Genomic DNA, 20,034 nt, shown 5'->3' with positions numbered 1-20,034 from the left:
GCCACTCCCAACAGCAGCGCGTAACCAACAACAGCAAGGGGAGGACCGGACGGTAGCGGTCCGCTTCATCTGGGAAAAGAACTGCGTCGGCCTCGAAGGAGAGCAGCGCGAGCGACTGTGGCATGTACTGTGGGACTTTAAGGACATTTTCGCCCTCAATGAAAATGAGGTGGGTCTCACCCATCTGGTCGAACACCACATCGACACTGGGGATGCGCGGCCAGTCAAGGTGCGCCCCCGTCGCCTCCCCATGATCAGGCAGGAAGCAGCTGATAGGGAGGTCCACGCCATGCTAGAGGCGGGGATCATAGAACCCTCTGACAGTCCGTGGGCGTCTGGCGTGGTCATGGTTCCCAGGAAGAACAGCACAAGGCCGCGGTTCTGTGTTGACTACAGGCCGCTGAATAAGGTGACAAAAAAAGATTGTTACCCACTCCCGCGAGTCGATGAGACGTTGGACCTGGTGGCAGGGTCCTCATGGTTCTCGTCGCTCGACCTGCGCAGTGGGTACTGGCAGGTCCCACTCACCCCTGAGTCACGGCAGAAGACAGCGTTCTGCACCACCAGGGGCCACTGGCAATTCAAGGTCATGAGCTTTGGACTTTGCAACGCACCAGGGACATTTGAGCGACTGATGGACACAGTGCTCGCTAACATCCCCAGGCAAGAGTGCTTGGTCTATTTGGACGATGTCCTCGTCCATGGACGGTCCTTTCAGTCAGCACTTGATTCCTTGAGGCTGGTGCTGGGAAGGATTGCTGCAGCTGGACTAAAACTACACCCAGAGAAGTGCCATTTCATGCGGCGTGAGGTGGAGTTTCTGGGCCACAAGGTGGACGGAAGGGGCATCAGCACACTGGAGGAGAAGATCAGAGCTATAAGAGACTGGCCAATTCCGAAGGACCAGAAGCAGCTAAAAAGCTTCTTGGGACTTGCCTCATATTATCGGCGGTTCGTGAAGGGATTTTCTTGCAGTGGCGCACCGTTGTTTAACCTTCTCCAGAACAATCAGATGTTCGTGTGGACGCCAGACTGCCAGGAGGCATTTTCTAGTCTCAAGGAGGCCCTCATGAATGCTCCTGTCCTCACCACTCCAGATCCAGCTATGCCTTTTGTGCTGGATACAGATGCCAGTAATGTTGGTATGGGCGCAGTGCTGTCGCAGGTGGGTCCAGAAGGGGAGCGGGTGGTGGCTTACTTCAGCCGCACCTTCAACAAGAGTGAGCGGCGGTACTGTGTGACCAGACGTGAACTGTTAGCTGTTGTGTTAGCTGTACGCCATTTCAAGTACTACTTGTGCGGCGTGTCCTACACCATCAGAACGGACCATGCAGCACTACAATGGCTAATGTCATTTCGAGAACCAGAGGGTCAGGTGGCACGATGGCTGGAGGAGCTGCAGTCTTTCCACTTTAGTGTGTGTCATCGGGCCGGGGCGCAGCACGCCAATGCAGACGCTCTCTCTCGGCGGCCGTGTGCTATTGAGGGCTGTAGCTACTGTGACCGGCGCGACGCCAGAGAGAAAGAGCTGCGCGGAGATGAGACAGCTGAAGGGCCTTCATGCTGCACTTTGGAGACTGTGGACGCCGCAGAATGGGCGACCAGGCAGGCAGAGGACAGCGATCTCGAACCAGTGCGGCATTGGGTCCAGAGTGGCAGGAGACCACCCTGGGAAGGCGTGTTGGGACTGTCAGTCGGCACCAAGGGCTTGTGGAGTAAATTTGCTGTGCTGCGCATCAGTGACGGTGTACTGCAGCGTGCATGGAAGGAGCCGGCCACCGGGGAGGAGAGATGGCAAGTGGTGGTGCCTAAGACTCTGAGGGACACAGTGCTGAAGGCGTGTCATGGGGGCATGGGCTCAGGGCATTTTGGCAGCTCAAAAACGCTCCGCCGGTTGCGCCAAGGGTTCTACTGGGGTCAGCACCGGCGGGACGTGGAGGACTTTTGTCGGCGCTGTGATGAGTGCGCGGCTTACAAGGGACCCCAGGACCGGTCACACGCACCACTTCAGCAGCAAGGGGTTGGAGCACCCATGGAGAGGGTAGCTGTGGACATTATGGGCCCTTTTCCCATAACAGACAAAGGAAACAAGTATGTGCTTTGCGCAATGGATTACTTCACCAAGTGGCCGGAGGCGTACGCGCTGCCGGACCAAGAAGCAGAGACCGTGGCTGATGCCTTGCTGGAGGGCATGTTCAGTCGCTTCGGAACTGCAGATATCCTTCACAGCGACCAAGGCAGGAATTTTGAATCCAGAGTTTTTGCTGCCCTGTGTGAAAGACTGGACATGCAAAAGACACGCACGACTCCTTTGCATCCGCAAAGTGATGGACTGGTAGAGCGGTTTAACCGCACCATGCAGCAGCAGCTGGCAATCCTCACCGCCAACCATCAGCATGATTGGGACCGTCATATTCCTCTAGTGCTGATGGCATACCGCTCCGCGGTTCAAAGTTCCACAAGCTGCACCCCTGCCCTGCTGATGTTGGGTCGGGAGATCCGCACACCTGCTGAGTTGGCGTTTGGGAGACCACCAGGCAGCACCAAGGATCAACCGGGACTGGAATATGCTCGGAAGTTGCAAGATCGGATGGACGCAGCACATTCCTTTGCGCGAGACCAGTTGGAGAAGGCTGGTTTAAGGCAAAAGAGGAACCATGACGTGCGGAGCAAGGGCCGGGACTTTAGGCCTGGCGAACTGGTCTGGGTGTACACGCCAAAAAGAAAAAAAGGACGTTGCCCCAAGTTGGACAGTCATTGGGACGGTCCGTGTAGGGTGCTAGAGAGGGTGGGAGAAGTAGTATATAGAATTGCAGTGACCCCTAAGGGCCGAAAGGTTGTTTTGCATAGAGACCGTTTGGCACCCTACAGGGGTAGAGAAGTTCCCCAGTTTGAGGCGGCACCTGCCTCACCAGATGGCACTGGACAGTTAGTGGATCAAAGTTCCCCATATTCCACTATTGTTGTTCCTGTTCAGCCGCCAGCGGCACATGTTGATGGACCTGAGTTAGAACAGGGCCGGCCACAGAGACATAGGCGTAGACCGCCAAGGTTCAGGGATTTTGTGGTTGACCCCTCGGGGCGAGGGGCTTCATAAAGGGGGAGGCAGTGTAATATCTGTGATATTTGTATTGGTGTACTGTGTCTTTAAGAGTGTGGTGAATGCGCATGCGCGGGTGAGTGGCGGGAAAAGGTCAGTGTGTGTGAGCGTGAGTTGTGGCTAACAGCAGCTCGTGTATGTGTGTGCATTATTTTTGGTACTACAAGAAGTTACCGCTTGTTAATAAAGCGATTGAACGGCGCATCCTCGTCTGTGTGACTCCTTCACCACCGCGGGCATTACAATATTTATTTATTTTGCCGTTTTTGTTCACATGTTGAAGGTGTTTTAATGAATATACATGCATGTTTAACATATAGATTCCTATCTTTCATGAAGACAAGAATATAAAATGGTGTATTACCTGATTCTGATGACTTGCAATGATTGGACTCAGACGTCCACGTTTTCAAATGGAGGAGAAAAAAGTTCCTCTTTTCTGTCTAATACCACATGAAAGTCGTTGGTTTTTGGCATCTTATTTGTCCAGCTTCCATATTCGTTTTTATACACTTTACAAGAAATACATTGGCGGCAAACTCCGTAGTTTGCTAGCTTGTTTGCGCTGGCTTTCGGAGACTCTTATTTTGTTAGCGCAGGCGCGATGGAGCGGCACTTTTATTGTGAAGACAGGAACTGTGCGATCAGTCTTTAGGCTTTTGACGGGAAGTACGGTTGAAATAAAAAGTGCCTTTTTTCCTTTACACTTTTTATTGATTGATTGAAACTTTTATTATTAGATTGCGCAGTACAGTACATATTCCGTACAATTGACCACTAAATGGTAACACCCCAATACGTTTTTCAACTTGTATAAATCGGGTCATGTGACCGCCTGGCTCTGTTTGATTGGTCCAACGTCACCAGTGACTGCATGTGATTGGTGAAACGCAGGCATGCGCAGATCCTACTTTGAAGCTCTGTCATTAACCAAAACAAACATTAGTAGATCGATTAAAAAAAAGTAGCGAGTAGCGAGCTGAATGTAGATAAATGAAACGGAGTAAAAGTAACGTTTGTTCTCTATAAATATACTCAAGTAAAAGTAAAAGTATGTTGCTTAAAAACTACTCGTAGAAGTACAACTTATCCCAAAAGTTACTCAAGTAAATGTAACGGAGTAAATGTAGCGCGTTACTACCCACCTCTGACAATATCCTGAAACGCCGTCAGCTTGGCTGGGCCCGGGCTCACCTAAGATGGACTGATCCAAAGTGGAAAGGTGTTCTTTGGTCTGACAAGTCCACATTTCAAATTATATTTGGAAACAGAGGACGTGGTGTCCTCAGAATAAAGAGGAAAATAACCATTCAGATTGTTATAGGCGCAAAGTTCAAAAGCCAGCATCTGTGATGGTATGGGGGTGTATTAGTGCCCAAGGCATGGGTAACTTACACATCTGTGAAGGCACCATTAATGCTGAAAGGTCCATACAGGTTTTGGAACAATATATGTTGTCATCCAAGCAACGTTATCATGGACGCCCCTGCTTATTTCAGCAAGAAAAGTGTTACAACAGCGTGGCTTTGTAAAAAAAGATTGCGGGTATTTTCCTGGCCCGCCTGCAGTCCTGACCTGTCTCCCATCGAAAATGTGTGGCGCATTATAAAGCGTAAAATACGACAGCGGAGACCCCGGACTGTTGAACGACTGAAGCTCTACATAAAACAAGAATGGGAAAGAATTCCACTTTCAAATCTTCAACAATTAGTTTTCTCAGTTCCCAAATGTTTATTGAGTGTTGTTAAAAGAAAAGGTGATGTAACACAGTGGTGAACATGTCCTTTCCCAACTACTTTGGCACGTGTTGCAGCCACAAAATTCTAAGTTAATTGTTATTTGCAAAAAAAAATTACGTTTATGAGTTTGAACATCAAATATCTTGTCTTTGTAGTGCATTCAATTGAATATGGGTTGAAAAGGATTTGCAAATCATTGTATTCCGTTTATATATACATCAAACACAATTTCCCAACTCATATGGAAACGGGGTTTGTAGATATCATGACAAAAACTAATGGGTTGAAATATATTCACTACTAAACAAATTAAAAACAGCTGCAATGATTTTAGGGCCTTATTTCTGACAGTTGATACACAAAACAATTTCAAATATTTATATCTACTCACATGACCGTCCGAACCTAAGGGGGGTCCCGAGGCTAAAGAGGTTCTAGGGACCCCCGCTCCGAAAACACATTTAGAAACATTTAATTAGGATTTAACTCAACAGAACAGCAACGATGCAAAAAAGTATAACAAATATTTCATTTATGAATACATCTTCCTTGCAAAGGAAAGGCGGATGCATGCCTGTTTGAGTGTGAAGGCCAGTCAACTTCAACAATAGTGCTAGTGATCTGAGCAATTCCCTGTGCTTTAAGCTAGAGATGGGGTGGAGCGGCTCATAGAGGTAAGGCGGAACAAGACCATGTAAAGATTAAAAACAAATAAAGTCACTTTAAAATAGACTCTAAAAGGCATAGGTAGCCAGTGAAATGATGCCCTAAAACAGGAGTCAAATGTGTTCTCTTTTACTCATGTTAAGGCGGGGCAGCTGCGTTTTGCACCAGCTGCAGACGTGAGAGGGAGGAGTAGCTAACCCCACAATAAAGCGACATTGAATCCAGCTGAAGCATATGGATTACTGTCTCCAATTGCTGCCTGGAAAGAAAAGTTTACCTTGGCCAGTTGCACTAAACAAAAAGTTAACTTTCACTCCTGTGCCAAGTTAAAATCCATCCATCCATCCATCCATCCATCCATTTTCTACCGCTTGTCCATTTCGGGATCGCGGGGGGTGCTGGGGCCTATGTCAGCTGTATTTTATTTTATATATTAAAATCCAAGGTTCCAGCATGTTGTATCACCTGTTGCTGTCGCTACTATTGTGATGATATTGTGTATTTCACCAATACCATCACCCCAATGTCAGGATAAAATCAACCTAAACGGAATGCATTTGACGAGGGTTCTCAAATGGGGGTACGCGTAACCCTGGGCGTACTTGAAGGTATGCCAAGGGGTACGTGAGATTAAAAAAAAACACTCTAAAAATAGCAACAATTCATAAGTCCTTTATAAATATATTTATTAAATAATACTTCAACAAAATATGAATGTAAGTTCATAAACTGTGAAAAAAAAAATACAACAATGCTATATTCAGTGTTGACCGCTAGATTTTTTGTGAACATGTTCCATAAATATTGATGTTAAAGATTTCTTTACTTGTGGAGAAATGTTTAGAATTAAGTTCATGAATCCAGATGGATCTCTATTACAATCCTCAAAGAGGGCACTTTAAGTTGATGATTATTTCTATGTGTAGAAATCTATATTTATAATTGAATCACTTACACTTTTTCAACAAGTTTTGAGTTCTTTTTATATATTTTTTTCAAAATAGTTCAAGAAAGACCACTACAAATGAGCAATATTTTGCACTGTTATACAATTTAATAAATCAGAAACTGATGACATAGTGCTGTATTTTACTTCTTTATCTCCTTTTTTCAACCAAAAATGAATTGCTCTGATTCGGAGGTTCTTGAATTAAAAAAATGTTCACAGGGAGAAAGAACGTTGAGATTAGACATCCATCTAGGGCTGGGCGATATATCGATATATACGACATATCGCGGGTTTGTCTCTGTGCGATATAGAAAATGACTATATCGTAATATTCGAGTATACGTTCTCACGCAGGACTTTTAGCTGCGGGCGTACACTTCAGGCTCTCCTCGCTCTTTCCTGTGTCGCCTTCTCACAGACAAGCAGGCGCACATTCTTACACACGTCACAAACTGTCACGTCATACGTCACATACACGCCCTCGACCAGCAGAGAGCTAGCGGTGTGACTAAAGTTAGCTGCTAACGTAGCTGTACAAGAGACAGAAGCTGCAGATCTGGTAAAAAATGAAGGAAGACTTAATTCCCAATAAAAACAGCAGGGTTTCCATCGTCTGGCGGTGGTTCGGCTTCAAGTGGGAATGTCGAACCGACAACCGTAATTTGTCAAGTGTGGGGAAAAAGCGTTACTATAACATTACTGCTAATATGTAGCATCATTTGTAAAGTCACTCGCTAGAGAATGAAGAGAATTTCATAACCATAGTAACATACCACATAGTGAAGGACGAATACTATTTGATTTCCTATTATGCAGCTCATTTTTATTTGACACTTAAAATGTCTCTGACAATCTTGCAATTTATGTTTTGGAAATGACTTGAATGTTTGAGCTATTGCTTAAAAACTTTAATAAATACACTTTTGGTCAATTGACTTAGTTGTGATTTCCCTCTCTGCATTAAAGTTTAAAAGTAACATATATTAATGCAGTATGAAGAAGAATGTTTTAATGTATACACATAGAATCATCATACTGCTGTGATTATATGCATCAAGTGATCATTCAAGGCCAAGGCAAATTATCGTAATATATATCGTATATCGTGATATGGCCTAAAATATCGCGATATTAAAAAAAGGCAATATCTCCCAGCCCTACATCAATCCATCCATTTTCTACCGTTTGTCCATTTTGGGATCGCGGGGGGTGCTGGAGCCTATCTCAGCTGCATTCGGGCGGAAGGCAAACGTCCCTAAAATGAGCGTGATGTTTTATTGGTTTTATTGCATAACAACGTGTAGAACGTCTCCTGTCCATATATGGTCGTATCCAGGAACGCAGTTGGCGGATTTGGGAAATATACTTGTCTCGGGGTGAAACATTCAGCTGTTCTTCTTTAGTTAATAGTAAAAGCCTGGTTCGACACATAATCGTGTATTCAATTTATATCACTATTAACATATCTTATGTCTATTTCGAACTATGTTATTTGTACTTAATAACGGTTTAAACTGTGTTGCTGCAAAATAAGGACCACCCTTTTTGTCAGTTGGTTTGTCCCGAACGAGTTGACGACATTAATTTGAAGGCAGGAAGTGAAGGGCGGTGGTTAAGACAAAACGCTTTTAACACCAACTTTCGTCTTATCGGAGGTAAGCAAGTATTTGCCTCTTATTGTCGTCTATTCGTGGCAGATTTATGTGGGATATTAATGGCGTTAAACGTAAACGACGAGCGAGAATGTGTGTGTGTTTTAACCAGTGATTTCAAAACACTGAACGCGGACTGTTAGTTTAGCTAACGCTAGCTAAGGGGGCAACGATGTAAATGTTCAAACAGAAACTGACGACATGACTACAAGAATTGTACTAAAAACGTAAATATGATGTTGTTAAATACCTTCAAAGGTAACGTCAGCTGGTGTTCCATTATTCGCTTTAGTAACGTATTGGTCTTATTATTCCTTTTTATTGTACATTGTCATACATGTCATTTTATAGTAATTTTAGTTGCAAAGACTGCTTCTCTGGAGTCAAGACTAACCAGGTTCGAGATAAGTAAAATATAAATGTTTAGTTGTTGATGGTATGAAAGACTTGTTAGTCCTTAAATGACTTGCCTTTTAAAATACATATTTAAAGGCACTATAGTAAATCGTTGTCTTGTAGATTGATATAAATCAACATCATTATGAACCCTCCCCTTCAAGCTCCTTTAACAGAATAATATGAGTAATAAGAGTAATAGTTTTTTTGCTTTTTTTAAACATTGCAAAGTTCAAATTGAAGGAATTGTGAAGTTAACTATTAAGCAGTAGTCATAAGCAATAAACAGCTAATTGATCCATTGTAGTAATATCGACAAAATGAGAGGGACAAGTAGTAGAAAATAGATGGATGGATGTCATTACTTTAGAAACTGATCTAAAACTGCCTGCCAAGCATGTCTTGGCTTGTGTTGTAGCATCAAAACCTTTCCTGTGTTTAACATCCAGATAAGGGCATCAGTCCGTACATTACGCAGTGATCTAGAAAGTAAAGGAACATGTCCATTTATAGCTCAGGATTCACAGGCTTGGAATGATGTAGCTACTGAGGTGTAGACATATTATGACCCTAGACAAGCAAATATTTTCACATTACATTTTTGTACATGTATTCATATCTTTACTTAAATGTGGTATTTCTTAAAGGTATAAATCCATCAAAATGTCGAGCAAAAGGGCAAAGGGAAAAACCACCAAGAAGCGCCCCCAGCGCGCCACCTCCAATGTTTTCGCCATGTTTGACCAGTCCCAAATCCAGGAGTTCAAAGAGGCCTTCAACATGATTGACCAAAACCGTGATGGTTTTGTTGACAAGGAAGACCTCCACGACATGCTAGCCTCGCTGGGTGAGTAGAGCTAAACGTTGTGACGTGCAAAGCTTTAACAGTTTAATAGAGTAGATTTCTTCCAGTAATGCTATATAGTTTATGGATTGATTTAATTTAGTTATTTATTTGAGCTAGGACAGTACATATTAATCAATGTGTCATCAAAACGAGCTTCAACATAAATATACTGGATAGGGCTGCAACGCTTTGTCGACACATTTTGACGATACAATTTGTCGCCAACAATTATATTTGTCCGCAATAGTCGTGCTGTCATCACTCATGTTTTTCCATGCGAAAGTGGATCACTCGCTAAAATAACATCAGTGATAACATGTAAAGTTTGAGGATACTTCTCCTTATTGTTAAAAACATGAATACCTTGCTCTATTTGCAAAGCGGACCTTGTTTTTATGGCAGTACATTTGTGATACGAGAGCATTTAATGTGGAACCCTGATGTTGGTCATTTGGAGGGAAGATGGAGTCTCAACCTTGGTAAGAGTGTGAGCTTCTACCTTTCTAGCTAGCAAACATGCATCAATGCAATTATTTTTTTAAGCATTATCAATTTGCAATGCTGAAAAAAAAGGCACTTTAACAAGTGAAGACACACTAGCGCTTAACAAAGGAACACACACAAGCGCGCACACACAGACTGACAGGCACCAAGGCATCCATCCATCCATCCATCCATCCATCATCTTCCGCTTATCAGAGGTCGGGTCGCGGGGGCAGCAGCCGAAGCACGGAAGCCCAGACTTCCCTCTCTCCAGCCGCTTCGTCTAGCTCTTCCCGGGGGATCCCGAGGCGTTCCCAGGCCAGCTGGGAGACATAGTCTTCCCAACGTGTCCTGGGTCTTCCCTGTGGCCTCCTACTGGCTGGACGTGCCCTAAACCCCTCCGTAGGGAGGCGTTCGGGTGGCATCCTGACCAGATGCCCGAGCCACCTCATCTGGCTCCTCTCGATGTGGAGGAGCAGCAGCTTTACTTTGAGTTCCTCACGGATGGCAGTGCTTCTCTCTAAGGGAGAGCCCCGCCACCCGGCGGAGGAAACTCATTTCGGCCGCTTGTACCCGTAATCTTATCCTTTCGGTCATGACCCAAAGCTCATAACCATAGGTGAGGATGGGAAAGTAGATCGATCGGTAAATTGAGAGCTTTGCCTTCCGGCTCAGCTCCTTCTTCCCCACAACGGATCGATACAACGTTCGCATTACTGAAGACGCCGCACCGATCCGCCTGTCGATCTCACGATCCACTCTTCCCCCACTCGTGAACAAGACTCCTAGGTACTTGAACTCCTCCACTTGTGGCAGGGTCTCCTGCCCAACCCGGAGATGGCACTCCACCCTTTTCCGGGCGAGAACCATGGACTCGACTCGGACTTGGAGGTGCTGATTCTCATTCCGGTCGCTTCACACTCTGCTGCGAACCGATCCAGCGAGAGCTGAAGATCCCGGCCAGATGAAGCCATAAGGACCACATCATCTGCAAAAAGCAGAGACCCAATCCCGCGGCCACCAAACCGGAACCCCTCAACGCCTTGGCTGCGCCTAGAAATTCTGTCCATAAAAGTTATGAACAGAATCGGTGACAAAGGACAGCCTTGGCGGAGTCCAACCCTCACTGGAAACGTGTCCGACTTACTGCCGGCAATGCGGACCAAGCTCTGACACTGATCATACAGGGAGCGGACCGCCACAATAAGACAGTCCGGTACCCCATACTATCTGAGCACTCCCCACAGGACTTCCCGAGGGACACGGTTGAATGCCTTCTCTAAGTCCACAAAGCACATGTAGACTGGTTGGGCAAACTCCCATGCACCCTCAAGAACCCTGCCGAGAGTATAGAGCTGGTCCACAGTTCCACGACCAGGACGAAAACCACACTGTTCCTCCTGGATCCGAGGTTCGACTATCCGGCGTAGCCTCCTCTCCAGTACACCTGAATAAACCTTACCGGGAAGGCTGAGGAGTGTGATCCCCGATAGTTGGAAAACACCCTCCGGTCCCCCTTCTTAAAGAGAGGGACCACCACCCCGGTCTGCCAATCCAGAGGTACCGCCCCCGATGTCCACGCGATGCTGCAGAGTCTTGTCAACCAAGACAGCCCCACAGCATCCAGAGCCTTAAGGAACTCCGGGCGGGTCTCATCTACCCCCGGGGCCTTGCCGCTGAGGAGCTTTTTGACTACCTCAGCAACCTCATCCGCAGAAATAGGAGAGCCCACCACAGATTCCCCAGGCACCGCTTCCTCAAAGGAAGACGTGTTGGTTGGATTGAGGAGGTCTTCAAAGTATTCCTTCCACCGATCCACAACATCCGCAGTCGAAGTCAGCAGAACACCATCCGCACCATACACGGTGTTGATAGTGCACTGGTTCCCCTTCCTGAGGCGGCGTATGGTGGTCCAGAATCGCTTCGAAGCCGTCCGGAAGTCGTTTTCCATGGCTTCCCCAAACTCTTCCCATGTCTGAGTTTTTGCCTCCGCGACCGCTAAAGCTGCACACCGCTTGGCCCGTCGGTACCCGTCCACTGCCTCCGGAGTCCTTTGAGCCAAAAGAACCCGATAGGACTACTTCTTCAGCTTGACGGCATCCCTCACTGCTGGTGTCCACCAACGGGTTCTGGGATTACCGCCACGACAGGCACCAACAACCTTGTGGCCACAGCTCCAATCAGCTGCCTCGACAATAGATGTTTGGAACATGGTCCACTCGGACTCAATGTCCCGCACTTCCCTCGTGACATGTTCAAAGTTCTCCCGGAGGTGTGAATTGAAACTTTCTCTGACAGGAGACTCTGCCAGACGTTCCCAGCAGACCCTCACAATGCGCTTGGGCCTGCCAGGTCTGTCCGGCATCCTCCCCCACCATCGCAGCCAACTCACCACCAGTTGGTGATCGGTAGAAAGCTCCGCCCCTCTCTTCACCCGAGTGTCCAAAACATGAGCCCGCAAAGCCGATGACACAACTACAAAGTCGATCATGGAACTGCGGCCTAGGGTGTCCTGGTGCCAAGTGCACATATGGGACACCCTTATGTTTGAACATGGTGTTTGTTATGGACAATCCGTGACGAGCACAAAAGTCCAATAACAAAACACCACTCGGGTTTAGATCCGGTCGACCATTCTTCCCAATCACGTCTCTCCATGTTTCACTGTCGTTGCCAACATGAGCGTTGAAGTCCCCCAGTAGGACAAGGGAATCACCCGGAGCAGCACTTTCCAGTACTCCCTCGAGTGTACCCAAAAAGGGTGGGTACTCTGAACATCTGTTTGGTGCGTAAGCACAAACAACAGTCAGGACCCGTCCCCCCACCCGAAAGTGGAGGGAAGCTACCCTCTCGTACACTGGGTTGAACTCCAACGTGCAGGCTTTGAGCCGGGGGGAAACGAGAATTGCCACCCCAGCCCGTCGCCTCACTGCCGGCAACGCCAGAGTGGAAGAGAGTCCAGTCCCTCTCGAGAGAACTCGTTCCAGAGCCCTTGCTGTGTGTCGAGGTGAGTCCGACTTTATCCAGCCGGAACTTTTTTACCTCGCGCACTAGCTCAGGCTCTTTCCCCCCCAGTGAGGTGACGTTCCACGTCCCAAGAGCTAGCTTCTGTAGCCGAGGATCGGACCGCCAAGTGCCCTGCCTTCGGCTGACGTCCAGCTCACAATGCACCCGACCTCAATGGCCCCTTCTATGGGTGGTGAGCCCATTGGAGGAATGACCCACGTTGCCTCTTCGGGCTGTGCCCGGCCGGGCCCCATGGGGACAGGCCCGGCCATCGTGCCCCAACTCCGGGGGCACCAAGGCAGAGGTACCACAAGGTTTTTTTTTTTTGTTCTATATTTGATGAATTCTGAAAATGTCAGCTATTTAATCGATTATATGTTTAATCTTATGGTACCTCTGCCTTGGTGTCATAAGATTAAACATATAATCGATTAAATAGCCGACATTTTCAGAATTCATCAAATATAGAATTCTACAATTGAGTCTATTTGCAATGCTGTCAAAAAAGGCACTTGAACAAACGCAAACTGTGTGTGCATGCGTGAGCACACACGCACACAAGTTCACGCGAAGAGACAAAAAGGCACCAAAGCAGAGATCGTAAAATTAAACATACAATTTATTTAATAGCCAACTTTTTAATAATTAAAAAAATATAGAATTCTACACATTGAGTCTATTAGTGCTAAGGCTGCAGCTTTTTAAACATCACAAAATGCTTTTATTTTTGAGGAAGTTAGATTTTGTGTTTTGTTGTTTGTTTTCATTGCTGCTGTTTTAACTGTTTTCTAAATACATAAAAAAGGGTTCATAGTTTTGTTTCAGCACTTTGGCTATCCGTTACTTTATAGTAGTTTAAATTTTTTTAACAGCTGAATGATCAGCACAGTTACAGTATAAATACATATTTATGAATGAATTAGTCGTCATTGTTCTTCGTAATCACATGTCTGAAATAACTTAAATTACATTTAGAAGTCGATGTAAAAATTAGCCATTAAATATGTTGAGGCTTTATTATCCGATTAGTCGACCAATCGTTAAGATAATCGTTGATTAATCGACCACAAAATAGTCGTTATTTGCAGCCCGAATGCTGGAATTAGCACAAAAGCTAAATTGCATCCATTTTCCGAAGGCAGATAGAAAAGCACTTAACACACCGACACGGAGACAATATGGATACAATAGACAGACAATAACCAAACAGGTACAAATGATCAGAGTTTTAAAACAGACTCCTAGTTATTAGGGCTACACAACCAATTCATCAAATATTAATCATGGTTTTGGCCGCCACGATTAAATGGGGGTGATCGTTGGCAATATTAACATTTAAAAATCTGGCTCCGCTGCATATGAAATCAAGCACTTTTACAACCACTGCGGTGTGGAGCAACTCTCGCACACCGCCAGAGACTATTGTGTGTGGACACCGCTCCATCTCCACAACACACTTAATTAACATTATTATTATTTGTGTTATTATTTTTCTTAACATTAACAGCCTATCACTTTGTTTAACTTTGTTTTTCCATTTCACTCTCTTCCTCAATGGAGTCTCGGCGGCTGTTTAAGACCGCACTGCAGTTTTTAGATGGCGTCCAGTGTGGACAACGTTTGTCCTACCCAAAAAATATACCATAGGAGAGAAATATGCTATTTTGCTTTCATTTTGAAAGCGCGTTACAACGCCATGTCACAGACCTGCTCCTTTATTTTTTTCTCTACATTTAAAACTGTTTATTTTGGTCTACATAAAATGTATTGGTGATGCTTAGGTCAACAGTTTGCATAGATTGTGTTACAGACTACCTTCTAGCCATTTTTGTGGGCAGTGTTATTTACCCGTCGAGGCCTTCTAGTCAACCATATTGTAGTTGTTATAATCTACTGACATCTTTGAACTATACGCTACTTTGTATTAGAAATGGCAATTGTGGAGAATTTTAACATGCATATGCATGTACGAGCCCGTCTAGAAAAAAATAAGTTATTTATTGACTACAACTTTGGACTACAACTTAATACAAATTGCAGACTTGTGCAAAGCTCTTCGGGTTAACATCTACAATGTATGGAGATATCCATACACAATGGTCTGAAATTCCAAATGGCTCGTTTGGAAGAAGGCAAGATTGTTTTAAACATTTCTCTGCCTTGGTTTGATTGCAAATATTTGGGATTTCTTAGTATCTCAAATACACAAACGCCAGGGCGTCAGTACAAAGCAGTAAAAAGTAATTCAATGGATTTTGTGAAAACAATTTGCCCTAACTGGCTTAAAAAAGCATTTAATTCGATGTATAGCGGCAATAAAAATGTAATACAATTGTAGGCCTGGGCTGACAGTCAATAAATGAAATAATAAATGAAAATTAACTCCTTAATTTCGCTGTCATTGATGAATCGCTTCGTCTTGGGCGATAGTCAATAAATGATAAATAAATAAATGATAAATGGGTTGTACTTGTATAGCGCTTTTCTACCTTCAAGGTACTCAAGCGCTTTGACACTACTTCCACATTTACCCATTCACACACACATTCACACACTGAATGCAAGGCACTAACCAGCACCCATCAGGAGCAAGGCTGAAGTGTCTTGCTCAGGACACAACGGATGTGACGAGGTTGGTACTAGGTGGGGATTGAACCAGGGACCCTCGGGTTGCGCACGGCCACTCTACCACTGCGCCACGCAGTGGGAGAGTGGCCATTCTATAACATTGTTATAGAATATAGTCATGAAATGATAAATGAAAATTAACTCCTTAATTTTGCCGTCATCCATGAATTGCTATATCTGCCTTTCTGGCTTTCCAAACTGGATACAAGTAGGGGTGTAACTGTACGTGTATTTGCATTGAACCGTTTCGGTACAGGGGTTTCGGTTCGGTGCGCGGGTGTACCGAACGAGTTTGTAAGCAAGTCTTCACAAGATGCTCTGCTTTCTGCCTATGACTCAGCACCCAGCATTGTCCCGCCCACAAAACCATTTGATTGGTTACATACAAAGCCAATCAGCAGTGCGTATTTAGAGTGATGTAACAGCCATTCAGCAGTGCGTATTCAGAGCGCATGTAGTCAATGCTTCAGCGTCGAGCAGATATGTGTTTAGCAGGGGAGCAGCGGACAGCATACTCTCCCCAAATTATGAATAACACCTCCCAGTCACAACTATTACTAACATCACTATGAGCCCGTTGACCTTCTAGAAATTTAAACTGCTGCTCAGCTCGCTCGCAGTTCTGGCTTGAGGTGAAAGCTAATTTGCTATTAGCGTAACGTCAGCTCATTTTGCTGTGTGCGTGTGTGCGTGTGCGTGTGTGTGTGTGTGTGCGTGCGTTAAGGGCAGCAAAGCCCTGTCTGTCTGTTATTTCATTGAACTCCATGGTGTTCAAGGATGAATAGTCTCTCCTTTTGCTATTGTACTATTTTTTCAACTATAGTTACATTAATCATAGTAATGTAGCAGCCTAGTACAGGCTTCCCAAATGCTGTAATAAATTAAGCATGATGAGTTGACTTGAAACTATTTAATGTTGCACTTTTTATATGTAGAAGAAAGGTTTTGTCATTTCATTTAATCCAATCAACAACTTGAGGCAGTTTAATAGTGTTCCCAATGTTAAAAGGATAAAGCCATTATTTACAAATTTAGTAAATAAATAACCAAAAAAATTATATTTTGTTGTTTTCTTACTGCACCGAAAATGAACCCAACCGTGACCTTTAAACCGAGGTACGTACCGAACCAAAATTTTTGTGTACCGTTACACCCCTACATACAAGCTGTCATTACATGGACAGGGTGGGCCTCATTAGCAGTGATGGGCAATCAGCAAGCTACTTGGAAAATTTAGTACGCTAAGCTTCAAATTACTCTCAATTAAATGTATCTAAGCTACAGGGGAAGCTATCCCCTATCTATGGGCCCACATGTGTAATATCATTGTTAATATAACTGACAGTGCACAATTGAACCCAATAGGCTCCATTACTATTAATCTGTCATTTAGCAGGGAACACCCTACAACTACCTCGAGGGGTCTCCCCACCCCGCTGTATGTATATATTTAGTTTGCCTTTTCTTTTGCCCATCCCTATAATATTATTATTTGTCTCTACCAAGTAACTCAGGGTGCACAATTGGACCCAATAAGGGTCCATCACTATTAACTATCTATCATTTAGCTGGGGACACCCTACAACTACCTCGAGGGGTCCCCCCACCCCACTGTGTGTCTATTTTAGTTTGCCTTTTCTTTGGCCCACTTTCCGATATTTATTTTCTCTACAAACAGTAAAAAAAACAAAAAAAAAACAGCATCTATCTACAAAACCCAAAACCAGGGAAGTTCGCACGTTGTGTGAATCATAAATAAAAACAGAATACAATGCTTTGCAAATCCTTTTCAACCTATATTCAAATGAATACACTGTTTACTAGTACAACTTAACGTTTGTACTAGTAAACTTTGTAATTTTTTGCAAGTATTAGCTCGTTTGGAATTTGAGGCTTGCAAGATGTTTCAAAAAAGCTGGCACAAGTGGCCAAAAAGATTGATAAAGTTGAGGAATGCTCATCAAACAACATCCCACTGGTGAACGGTCTAATTCGGAAAAGGTGGGTTCCATGATTGGGTATAAAAGCAGCTCCCATGAAATGCTCAGTCATTCACAAACAAGGATGGGGTGAAGGGTCACCGCTTTGTGAAAAAAATGCTTGCGCAAATCTTCAAACAGTTTAAGAACAACATTTCTCAACGAGCTATTGCAAGGAATTTGGGGGGACTTCACCATCTAAGGTCCGTTGTAATATCATCAAAAGTTTCAGAGAATCTGGACAAATCACTGCATGTAAGCGGCAAGGCCAAAAACCAACTTTGAATGCCTGTGACCTTCGATCCCTCAGGCGATACTGCATCAAAAAACGACATCGGTGTGTAAAGGATATCACCACTTGGGCTCAGGAACACTTCAGAAACCACTGTCAGTAACTACAGTTTGTCACTATATCTGAAAGTGCAAGTTAAAACTCTGCTATGCAAAATGAAAGCTATTTATCAACAACACCCACAAATGCCGCCAGCTTTGCTGGACCCGAGCTCATCTAAGATGGACTTTTCTAAGGATTACCTGCAACATCATCTTCATTACTAAAGGAAAAATGTAATGTGCGGAAGAGAATCCCTCTGCCATTTACAAGTATGTTTCCTTTTTTTTGTTTTGAGTGGTCAGCTTGAAGCGTCCCTCTGTCTCTGAGTCTGTCGTCGTCATGTGACATGAGTGCGTGACTGTTATGATTTTGCTCACAAGTTTTGATGACCAGCCTTATCTTGCCTCTGATTGGCCAATCTGTAATGTTTCGCCCTAACTTTAGCCAATTGTGACTCATCATGCCAACCAATCATCATGGATTTTCTCCATATGTATGGTCGTCTCATCATCCAGGTCATTGTAATTTCTCCATATTTCATTTGGCCTGGATTCGCAGTGGAATTTCTCTCTTTGCTGACATGGATCTGAAAGTAGCTAAGCTACTGGAAGAGCTACTTGTTCAAAAATAACTAAGCTACCACCAAGCCACTGGAAAATGTAGTCAAGCTACGTAGCTTTGCTGCTACATGTAGCTTTTAACTGCCCATCACTGCTCATCAGTCATCTACAATCTTTGTTTTGGCACACGCAGGGAGGACCTACTTGCGATTCTCTTCCACATGTTTTCCTGTGTGTTGTAGTGTTAGCAACAATCACTTTATTGTTGGAAATGAGATTAAAACTAATAATTTTGAAGCAAAGGTCACTTTTGGCGCGCACAATGCTTCAAAGACGTTAGCAAAGGAGGGCTGTGTGAACACCGGAAACTATGTCTTAACAAGCTGACAAATCAAAGCTCTTTCGTTGTAACTTTATTTCAACAACAAAGCGTTGCGTGAAACCCTGCAGTTTGATATCAGTTATCAGGGTTTCTACTAGGGCTGGGCGATATACTGATATACTCCATATATCGCGGGTTTGTCTCTGTACGATATAGAAAATGACTGTATCGAGATATTCGAGTATACGTTCTCACGCAGTTTCTTTTAGCTGCGGGCATTACACTTCAGGTTCTTCTTCACTCTTTCTTGTCTCTCCTCACAGAGACTTAAAACAAGCGCACTTTCTTACATACCTCACATACTGTCGCGTCATACGCCCTTGCCGAACAGAGAGGTAGCAGCATGAGTAATATGACCTGTGATGCTAACCGAGTGGTGCGAGTGGTAATACGTTAGAAAGAAAGTTCTCATCTGGTAACAAATGAAGAAAGAATTAATTCCTAAGAAAAACAGCACGGGGTCCATCGTCTGGCGGTGGTTTGGCTTCAAGCGGGAAGATGTCGAACAAGTATGCGGCAAAAGTGTTGCTACAAAAAGTAGCACCTTCTGCTAATTAGTAGCATCATTTGAAAAGTCAAACGCTAGAAAATGAAGTGTGCTTGAAACTCCGCATGTCAACATCTCCGTTCGCTGCCACACCCACAAAAAGCCCAAGCAACCATGTCTACATCAGCACCTCATGAAAAAATTAGTCAACAACAGAAGGAGATAACGTCCGCAGGAACCTATCACATAGCGAAGGACAAAAACCATTTGAATTCATATTATGCCGCTCATTTTATTTAGACAGTAATTGAAATAGCTTGTCTGACATGGACAAAAGTACACTTTATTTGTTTTAAACTATTGTAGTTGCGTTCTGTACAAAAAGTGCACTTTAATTTAGTGTTTTTTTATATTGATTGTGATATTGATGTTGATATTGATCTTAGTGACGTCTTGCACAAAAGTGCACGAATAGCTTGTTTTAAAATGTCTGACAATATTGCACTTTCTGTTCTGAAATGACATAAATATTTGTGCCACTGCTTAAAAGGGGTGTAATGGTACGTGTATTTGTATTGAACCGTTTCGGTACGGGGGTTCCGGTTCCGTATGGAGGTGTACCGAACGAGTTTCTAAGCTAAAGTCTTAACAAGCTGCTTTGCTTCTTTTGCCTCTGTCTCAGCACATAGCATTGGCCCACACAACCATCTGATTGGTTTAAATACAAAGCGATAACAGCCAATCAGCAGTGCGTATTCAGAGCGGTAACAGCCAATCAGCAGTGCGTATTCAGAGTGCATGTAGTCAATGCTTCAGCGTCGAGCAG

General features: G+C 44.3%; 1 protein-coding gene across 1 annotated transcript in view; it reads left to right on the top strand.

Annotated features, from left to right (window-relative positions):
* The first annotated feature begins 7,960 nt into the window (after positions 1-7,960).
* The window catches only part of LOC133569634 (myosin regulatory light chain 2, smooth muscle minor isoform), a 27,624-nt gene continuing 15,550 nt past the window's right edge, over positions 7,961-20,034 (top strand). Inside the window, exons 1-2 of the mRNA XM_061922113.1 lie at positions 7,961-8,109; positions 9,150-9,349. Of these exons, the coding sequence (XP_061778097.1) occupies positions 9,166-9,349 (184 nt within the window). The 5' untranslated portion in view covers positions 7,961-8,109; positions 9,150-9,165. The remainder of the gene's footprint in view (positions 8,110-9,149; positions 9,350-20,034) is intronic.

This window comes from Nerophis ophidion, linkage group LG15 (genome assembly GCF_033978795.1).
Source record: "Nerophis ophidion isolate RoL-2023_Sa linkage group LG15, RoL_Noph_v1.0, whole genome shotgun sequence".
In the NCBI taxonomy this organism is placed as follows: domain Eukaryota; kingdom Metazoa; phylum Chordata; class Actinopteri; order Syngnathiformes; family Syngnathidae; genus Nerophis; species Nerophis ophidion.
Note: the sequence above shows the minus strand (reverse complement) of the source record. Positions and strands in the feature narration are given on the sequence as shown.